Source organism: Myotis brandtii, unplaced genomic scaffold (assembly GCF_000412655.1).
Source record: "Myotis brandtii unplaced genomic scaffold, ASM41265v1 scaffold481, whole genome shotgun sequence".
Classification (NCBI taxonomy): Eukaryota; Metazoa; Chordata; class Mammalia; order Chiroptera; family Vespertilionidae; genus Myotis; species Myotis brandtii.
Window position 1 is genome coordinate 309,295 of NW_005368381.1, and position 9,490 is coordinate 318,784.

The 9,490-nt window shown below is 48.4% G+C and overlaps 1 protein-coding gene across 1 annotated transcript in view; it reads left to right on the forward strand.

Moving 5' to 3' along the window:
* MED12 (mediator complex subunit 12) overlaps positions 1 to 9,490 on the forward strand; it is a gene marked incomplete at its 5' end in the record, with an annotated part of 23,656 nt that overhangs the window by 519 nt on the left and 13,647 nt on the right. The window contains 19 exons of the mRNA XM_014547686.1: positions 149 to 253; positions 460 to 651; positions 788 to 947; positions 2,202 to 2,383; positions 2,561 to 2,671; positions 2,794 to 3,048; positions 3,376 to 3,522; positions 3,685 to 3,784; positions 3,909 to 4,045; positions 4,257 to 4,388; positions 4,749 to 4,875; positions 5,349 to 5,578; positions 6,885 to 6,965; positions 7,301 to 7,471; positions 7,673 to 7,817; positions 7,984 to 8,034; positions 8,350 to 8,468; positions 8,648 to 8,791; positions 9,244 to 9,407. Coding sequence (XP_014403172.1) covers positions 149 to 253; positions 460 to 651; positions 788 to 947; positions 2,202 to 2,383; positions 2,561 to 2,671; positions 2,794 to 3,048; positions 3,376 to 3,522; positions 3,685 to 3,784; positions 3,909 to 4,045; positions 4,257 to 4,388; positions 4,749 to 4,875; positions 5,349 to 5,578; positions 6,885 to 6,965; positions 7,301 to 7,471; positions 7,673 to 7,817; positions 7,984 to 8,034; positions 8,350 to 8,468; positions 8,648 to 8,791; positions 9,244 to 9,407 — 2,753 coding nt within the window. The remainder of the gene's footprint in view (positions 1 to 148; positions 254 to 459; positions 652 to 787; positions 948 to 2,201; positions 2,384 to 2,560; positions 2,672 to 2,793; positions 3,049 to 3,375; positions 3,523 to 3,684; positions 3,785 to 3,908; positions 4,046 to 4,256; positions 4,389 to 4,748; positions 4,876 to 5,348; positions 5,579 to 6,884; positions 6,966 to 7,300; positions 7,472 to 7,672; positions 7,818 to 7,983; positions 8,035 to 8,349; positions 8,469 to 8,647; positions 8,792 to 9,243; positions 9,408 to 9,490) is intronic.

Genomic DNA, 9,490 nt, shown 5'->3' on the forward strand with positions numbered 1-9,490 from the left:
CAGGGCCTAGCTCTAAACAGTAATCTGCGCTACTTAGAATCCTCCTCCTACCTTCGCGCCGCCCCCCTTTCCCCCTCTTTTCCTGCCCTCCTCTCCCACCACCACCACCCCCAAGGAAAAACCCTAAAATGCCATTTTCCTGCCTCAGGATGAACTGACGGCCTTGAATGTAAAACAAGGTTTCAATAACCAGCCTGCTGTCTCTGGGGATGAACATGGCAGTGCCAAGAATGTAAACTTCAATCCTTCCAAGGTGAGAAAATCCTGCCAGGCTGAAGGAAAAGGCTGGAAGAATCTGAGAAGGAGCAAAGGCCGTGGGTTGGGAAGACCTAAAGGGACGACCTAAGTGGCCAAGTTTCCCTTCATAACCTAATGCTACCACAGTGGCATTTGCCCGTCAAAGGCACCACTACCTCTCCACCCTTTCTTTCCACCTGAGGTATAGTTTTCTTTCCTCAGATCAGTTCCAACTTCAGCAACATTATTGCAGAGAAGTTACGTTGTAACACCCTCCCTGACACTGGTCGCAGGAAGCCCCAAGTGAACCAGAAGGACAACTTCTGGCTGGTGACTCCAAGATCCCAGAGTGCCATTAACACCTGGTTCACTGACCTGGCTGGCACCAAGCCACTCACACAACTAGCCAAGAAGGTAAGATACTGTTTCCTGTTCTTCAGGCCAAGGAGGGGAGCATGGGTACCAAGTATAGTCCTATGCCCAGATTAAGCTATATGGCTGCAAGCTAATGGTGGCAATAGAGGTCTCACTATTTGCGATGTCCATCCAGGTCCCTATTTTCGGTAAGAAGGACGAAGTGTTTGGGTACTTAGCAAAATACACAGTGCCTGTGATGAGGGCCGCCTGGCTCATTAAGATGACCTGTGCCTACTATGCAGCAGTCAATGAGACCAAGGTTAAGAAGAGAAATACCATTGACCCCTTCACGGGTGAGTAACTCTTAATTACCAGGGTTCCCACCACTGATCGCTTCAAGGAGCGATAGACCCTTAGAATTATTCTCCTTATCTGTATTCCTTGCTTCTGCTTGTATGTTGCTTTCTCTCAATTAGTAAACATCCAGTATCTTGAGTGTTTACTATGTACATGTGCTAGGCTATAAGGATGACCAGTACCTAATCCCTGCCCTTAGGATGCTTATAGTCTAGTAAGTATGCCAAGGCAGGTGTACGAGTCACATTATTAAATATATAAGGTGTCAAAAGAGGAGGCAGAAGCTTCTTTGAGACTTCAGTAGGCAGAAAGATTACTTTCTTTTAAAAAATATATATATTTTTATTTCAGAGAGGAAGGGAGCAGGAGAGAGAGATAGAAACATCAATGATTAGAGAGAATCATTTATCAGCTGCCTCCTGCACACCCCCTACTGGGGATCGAGGCCCCGACCCAGGCATGTGCCCTTGACTGGAATCAAACCTGGGATCCTTCAGTCCGCAGGCCTACACTCTATCCACTGAGCCAAACCGGCTAGGGTGAAAGATTACCCTCTTTTGGGGACACCTGGGAAGGCTTTAGGAAGGTAGCATTTGACTAGAGCCAAAGAGGATGAATAGGGTTTAGAAGTACAGTAGTCCCCCCTTATCCGAGGGGGATACATTTCAAGACCCCCAGTGGATGCTTGAAACCACGGATAGTGACGAACCCAATATATACTGTTTTTTCCTCATACATACCTATGGTAAAGTTTAATTTATAAATTAGGCACAGTAAGAGATTAACAACAGTAAGTTAAAATAGAACAATTATGATAATATACTATAATAAAAGTTTTGTGAATGTGGTATCTCTCTCTAAACATCTTATTGTACTACATTCAAACTTCTTGTGATATGTGAGATGATAATGCCTACGTAATGAGATGAAATGAGGTGAATGACGTACGCATTTTGATGTAGCATTAGGCTACTATTGACCTGACGATATATCAGAAGGAGGATTATCTGCTTTGGGTGATCCTGGATCTTGGAGCCATGAATGACAGTGTCGATGGTTGGATGTCAGGATGTCAGGAACAGATGATATTGATGGTTAGGAAAATTTATTTATTTTCAGACCACAGTTGACTGTGGGTAACTGAAAAGGCAGAAAGCAAAACCATGGCTAAGGGGTGGGGTGGGGGGGGGGGAGAAAATGTTCTAAGTAGAGGGACAGTATAAAATAGCCCCTTTCCATCTTTCCCTTAGAATGGACTCAGATCATCACCAAGTACTTATGGGAGCAGCTGCAAAAGATGGCTGAATATTACCGGCCTGTGCCTGCAGGCAGTGGGGGCTGTGGTTCCACTATAGGGCCCTTGCCCCATGATGTAGAGTTGGCAATACGGCAGTGGGATTACAACGAGAAGCTGGCCATGTTCATGTTTCAGGTAGGGCATGTCATGTGGGACATTGGATTGAGCCTGATCTCGCACTCTGCCCATAGAGAACGGAATCTGCCTGCCACCTTACCCCAGTTGTGGTTCTCTTCATCCTGTCATTGATTTTATCTGCCTCATCTCTAATAATCCCTGGGCTAAACTAATCCTTTCCCCTGGTACCCATAGGATGGAATGCTGGACAGACACGAGTTCCTGACATGGGTACTTGAGTGTTTTGAGAAAATCCGCCCTGGAGAAGATGAATTGCTTAAACTGCTGCTGCCCCTGCTGCTTCGAGTAAGGTCTAGGATTTAGGGGTCCTGGGCGGGGGGGCTCTCAGGAGGATTAGAGGAGGAATAAGATGTGACAGCAGGGTCCCTTGGAGAGAATTTGGGGTTTTGCTCCTCATGTCTTCACAGTACTCTGGGGAATTCGTTCAGTCTGCATACCTCTCCCGCCGCCTTGCCTACTTCTGTACCCGAAGACTGGCCCTGCAACTGGATGGCATGAGCAGTCACTCGGCTCATGTTATGTCTGCTCAGTCGACAAGCACACTGCCCACCACCCCTGCTCCTCAGCCCCCAACTAGTAGCACACCCTCTATACCCTTTAGTGACCTGCTTATGTGCCCTCAGCACCGGCCCCTTGTTTTTGGCCTCAGCTGTATCCTTCAGGTAAGTACTGGGTGGCCCCAAGGAAGTGTTAAGAGGCATCCTGAGAGGAGTTGGTTGGGTGCCTCTCCTGGAGAATGGGGGTGATTCTGAATTGGAGGTGGGGCTCGGCACTGAGTACTTGCTTAGAGATTATTGCTTCTCATTCATGGACTGTTAGTTCCTTTTCAGTTAGGAGTGTGGATGAGGGGAGGGGCTCAGGGATCGAGTGATGCCACTCCAGGGACTTAGAATACTTTGGACTGGAACTCTAAGGATTGGGTCTTATAATGGGATTCTAGAGAGGTAGCCATGGTAACTGAGTTTGACATAGTGGTTCCTATCTGGCAGACGATCCTCCTGTGTTGTCCTAGTGCTTTGGTTTGGCACTACTCGCTGACTGATAGCCGAATTAAGACTGGCTCACCACTTGACCACCTGCCTATTGCCCCCTCCAACCTGCCCATGCCAGAGGGCAACAGTGCCTTCACTCAACAGGTAAGTCGGACCAGTTGCCTAGTACCCCCAGATTAGGAGGTGAGGCTCAATTATTCTTTCAAAAATAGTGATTTGGAGTCCTCTGGCACTATTCTTTTAGCCTGGGGCCATGGCCTTTTGTATGCCTTGGTACATCCTTAAAGTCGTTGATATATATTTCAGGTCCGTGCAAAATTGCGGGAGATCGAACAGCAGATCAAGGAGCGTGGACAGGCAGTTGAGGTTCGCTGGTCTTTTGATAAGTGCCAGGAAGCTACTGCAGGTGAGTGCCAGACGATGAATAGTAAGAAGGATGTTTGAGGAAAGGATGGAGATTGGTTAGGACAGAGGTCTGAGAGTTGGACTGCATAGGGAGGTAAATCCCCTTTGCCACTTTTCCTCCTTAGGCTTTACCATTGGACGGGTGCTCCATACTTTGGAAGTGCTGGACAGCCATAGTTTTGAGCGCTCTGACTTCAGCAACTCTCTTGACTCCCTTTGTAACCGAATCTTTGGATTGGGGCCTAGCAAGGATGGACATGAGGTAAGGAAGAAGGGGCACCGAAGGAACAAAAAACTTTGCAAGAGCAACAGTATGAGGGGAAGGCCTGGTGAGGCATGAAAACGGGATGTCTGAAGAGATGTTATTACCGGGCCGGTATGTTTTAAGATGGGACCCAGTGTTTAAGAAATTGGAACTGGGTTCTTTGTCCCCAGCTCTACCTTACTCACTCCTGTCTTCCTGTGGTCTCCAGATCTCCTCAGATGATGATGCTGTGGTATCACTACTGTGTGAATGGGCTGTCAGCTGCAAACGTTCTGGTCGGCATCGTGCTATGGTGGTAGCCAAGCTCCTGGAGAAGAGACAGGCAGAGATTGAAGCTGAGGTTAGGGAGCAGAGAGAAAAGAAAGTGGTTGGCCAGTGGGGTAGTGGCAACTGGGGTTGGAGACAGATTGAGCTGGTAGTGGGACCATAGTTGAAGCTGTGAGAATAAAGAAGTAGTAGAGAACCTAGGGGGGAAAGTCGAGGACATAAGGCAAAAGTAGAAAGGCAAGAGGATTGATGTCAGAGAAGCGATCAAAACTTTAGTTGGGAGGCAGTAAAGAAAATGGAGGTCAAAGGGGGAATGGAATTGAAAAGTTTGGGGTGGAGACAAAATAGGTGGTAGTTCTAGGATTACACATGGAGGAAGGAGTGAAGAAAACAGGTAAAAACCAATCCTGCAGTTTGTTCTTTCATCTTACAGCGTTGTGGAGAATCAGAAGCTGCAGATGAGAAAGGTTCCATTGCCTCTGGCTCCCTTTCTGCTCCTAGTGCTCCCATTTTCCAGGATGTCCTCCTGCAGTTCCTGGATACACAGGCTCCCATGCTGAGTATGGACCCCTGCCACCCTCTGGTTACCTCGGCCTAGACTCAGTTACCCGTTACTGTCATCAGAAAGCATAATTAAGCACCTTCTGGTATATTTTTCTGTCTTGGGCTCTATGCTGAATGAATTTTGGACATAATTCTAGTCTTTGATCATTTTATAGTTTAACAGAGTAGAGAAATAAAGAGAAAAATAAAAACCAGCACAAACAATCGAAGCATTGTCACATATACTTAGCAGCAAAGATGCTATATTCCTTTATGAGATGGTGTGTGGGGCAGGAGGTGGGGTAACCAAGGATACTTTGTCCCTCTGCAGTTTTATTTTGTTTTGGATTGTTCTCTTTTTGCCTACCTCAGGCACTCTAGGAGGAGTGTGCCTGAGGTGTGTCCCTCTTTCTTTCTGCCCCCCTCTCTTTTTTCCCCCATCTCTTTTGTGCTTCTCCTAACTAATTTTTTCTCATTCCCTCTCCTCTAGCGGACCCCCGAAGTGAGAGTGAGCGGGTGGAATTCTTTAACTTGGTACTGCTGTTTTGTGAACTGATTCGACACGATGTTTTCTCCCACAACATATATACTTGCACCCTCATCTCCCGAGGGGACCTTGCCTTTGGAGCACCTGGTCCTCGGCCTCCCTCTCCCTTTGATGACCCTGCTGATGACCCAGAGCGCAAGGAGGCTGAGTGTAGCAGCAGTAGCAAGCTGGAGGTGAGTTTTTCCCAGCCCTGGATAGTTTCTTCCTATGTTCCCATCTTCCTGGCTCCCAGAGTCCTCTGAGAGTCCCTTACCTAATAATGAGACCTAACTATGATCCTAACTATGATGGTAGTATCTGCTTAGTGCTTCTTGGTTTACAAGGCACTCTTGCATCATTCTTTTTTTAAAAAAATATCTTTATTGATTTCAGAGAGGAAGGGAGAGGGAAAGAGAGATAGAAACATCAATGATGAGAGAGAATCATTGATCAGCTGCCTTCTGCCCAATTGGGGATCGAGCCTGCAACATGGGCATACACCCTGACCGGGAATTGAACTGTGATCTCCTGGTTCCTAGGTTGGCGCTCAGTCACTGAGCCACCGCAGCCGGGCTCGCATCATTCTTTTTCATGTGATCCTAACAACTGCCTTGTGAGGTCATCTTAACCCCATTTTACTTATTTATTTATTTGTTTATTTTCAAATATGTTTTTATTGATTTCAGAAAGAGGAAGGGAGAGGGGGGAGAGAGAGAAATATCAATGATGAGAGGGAATCATCGATTGGCTGCCTCCTGCACGCCCCCACTGGGGATCGAGCCCGAAACCCGGGCTTGTGCCATGACTGAGAATCAAACCCTGACGTCCTGTCTTATAGTTTGACGCTCAACCACTGTACCACACCGGCCAGGCTATTTTTTCTTTTTTTAAGAATATGTTCTTATTTGTTTTATTTTAATACGTTATTATTGATTTTAGGGAGAGGATAGAATGAGAAACATAGATCAGCTGCTTCCTTCATGCCTCCTACTGGGGATCAGGCCACAACCTAGTTATGTGCCCTGACCAGGAATCGAACTGGTGACCTGTTGGTTTGTGGGTTGATGCTCAACCACTGAGGCACTGCGGCTGGGCTGTTTTTATTAATTTGGGGAGGGAGGGAAGGAGGGAGGGAAGGAGAGAGAGAGAGAGAGAGAGAGAAACATCAATGTGAGAGAGAAACATCCATCATTTGCCTCCCCCATACACACCTGACCCAGGATTGAGCCTGTAACCTGGGTATGTGCCCTGACTGGGAATTGAACCTGATTCCTTTTTGTGCATGGGACGACGCTCACACAACTGAACCACCCGACTGGGGCTATTTATTTTGTTCTTAACTGAGGCCCATGGTGGTTAAATGAATAATCAAGGCCTGAATCTAGATCCTGTGCTTTTCCCAGTATGGTCTCCTGTCTCCAACTCCCCTGTCAACTTTTCTAGATGGTGGGGAGCAGCTCCCTGGGGCTAAAACACTCCGCTTATGTTCTGTGCCCTCAGGATCCAGGGCTCTCGGAGTCTATGGACATCGACCCTAGTTCCAGTGTACTCTTTGAGGATATGGAGAAGCCTGATTTCTCAGTAAGTTAGAGCCTGGTGTGGAAGAACCCACCTCTTCAGGGCCTCCCATGATACCTCTTTTGGGAATTTCTTTATGCCCTTTCATCCCCTTTTGTTCCTCTAAACCAGGGGTGGGGAACTTTTTTTTCTGCCAAGGGCCATTTGGATATTATAATACCATTCGCTTAATATAATTCACTTAATATAAATTTATGTTGCTATGATAAAAGCTCCTAGATTTATTGAATTTCAAATCCCACCTGCAGTTGCCTTAGCAGGGCCAGAACAAATGATTTTGCAGGCCAGACGTTCCCCACCCCTGCTCTAAGCATTATGCCCTTTTGCCTTTCTCTTAGTTGTTCTCCCCAACGATGCCCTGTGAGGGGAAGGGCAGTCCATCGCCCGAGAAAGCAGATGTTGAGAAGGAGGTGAAGCCACCACCCAAGGAGAAGATGGAAGGGACTCTCGGGGTTCTTTATGACCAGCCACGGCACGTGCAGTATGCCACACACTTTCCGATCCCCCAGGTACTCTTCCCCAATACCCTGTGACCATCTATTTTGAGTCCAGGTTTCTGTCCCAGGACCAGCAGAGGGGTTGGAGCTATTCTTGAGGGTGCAACGTGCTGGGAAGGGTTTGAGCACTGGGCTGCTGAGGGGCATAGCGCATGCTTTTAAGTGGAGGGAAAGAGATTCGTGCAGGAGTCTGATGGTGCTGCCGGGATGCAGGAGGAGTCATGCAGCCATGAGTGCAACCAGCGGTTGGTCGTACTGTTTGGGGTGGGAAAGCAGCGAGATGATGCCCGCCATGCCATCAAGAAAATTACCAAGGATATCCTGAAGGTTCTGAACCGCAAGGGGACAGCAGAAACTGGTGGGTTTGAGGCTCCTTAACCGATCTCCCCTCAAAGAATGCCCTAGTCAGTCTTCCCTTCCCCAGCATAAGGCATTCCCAGTCATGTCCCAATGTCCTGTCTCTTGGAGTCTTCTGAGAGCTCTAGTCCTTTTGAAACTTCCCCCCTCATTCCCCCCCTCTGCAGACCAGCTTGCTCCTATTGTGCCTCTGAATCCTGGAGACCTGACATTCTTAGGTACCACACAGTAAGCCCCGTACTGCCCTCCCTCCCTCTCCCTTCCCTCCCTCAACCTAGCACCTCCCTGTATTTATTCCTCTTATGGTCCACATAGTTTGTGGTCCTTGCAACCTTCCCTTCACTGTCCCCTTCATCCCTCCCCCACCCCTTCCTTGGCCCTCCCTTCCCATCTGCCCTCTTCCCTCCCTCCCCTTCCTTCTTCATTCCCTCCCTCCCACCCACGCATAGCCTTTCCCTCCATTCCCCACCCCACCCCTAGTCAACTAGTTTATCTCCCCTGTCCTGACTGATCTCTTTCAACTGTCCTCTTAGGTGGGGAGGATGGGCAGAAGCGGCGTCGCAATCGGCCTGAAGCCTTCCCCACTGCTGAAGATATTTTTGCTAAGTTCCAGCACCTTTCACATTATGACCAACACCAGGTCACAGCCCAGGTGTGGGCCTAAGTCCAGCCCCCTTCCCACACTCTGGCCTTCCATCCTCTTTTCCTTTCCTCATCTTCTTTCCCTCCTAAGCAGGGCAAACCTCCCAGTCTCATCCCCTTCCACTGCCATCCTTTCCTGCTTCCCTCCACCTCTCTCCACTCCCGTCTCACTCCCACTGCCCTTATCAGGTCTCCCGGAATGTTCTGGAGCAGATCACGAGCTTTGCCCTTGGCATGTCATACCACTTGCCTCTGGTGCAGCATGTGCAGTTCATCTTCGACCTCATGGAATATTCACTCAGCATCAGTGGCCTCATCGACTTTGCCATTCAGGTGGGGAAGTTGGGGAGATAAGGGTGGAGGAAGGAGTTTGTACTGTATAGGGTCATAAGGATAGGAGTAGAGACTCAAGTCAGAGTCCCAGCTATTTGCAGGGGCAGAAAGATTAGCACAGGGGGAGTGGAACATGAGCTAAGACGGCAGGAATAGAGACTCAAGTGCTCCCTGGGGAGGCCCAAGACACAGATGAGAGCATTGGGTATAGACTGTCCTCCCACCATGGAGTTCATAGAATTCTATCCTGGAGATTGATTAGATCGTTGATGTGGCTGATGTCATTAATAGAATAAAGGGCTGTGGCATATAGCAGCAGGGCCCTTGTAGACTGAGGCGGCTCCAGCAATAAGGGGCTGGGGCCTGGCTTTGCCAGTTTCTTCTAAGAAAGTGTGGGATTTTATATAATATGTGGGGCCTGTTCTCGTTTCTCACCCTACTTACTCTGCTAGCTACTGAATGAGCTGAGTGTAGTCGAGGCCGAGTTGCTCCTCAAATCCTCTGACCTTGTGGGCAGCTATACTACTAGCCTATGTCTGTGCATCGTGGCTGTCCTGCGGCACTATCATGCCTGCCTCATCCTCAACCAGGACCAGATGGCACAGGTCTTTGAGGGGTAAGCAGGGCTTTGGAATTACTGGAGCACAGAGGGCTCTCATGAATGCCGATGGGGCTCTCACTGTGGACGTGCATGCCATT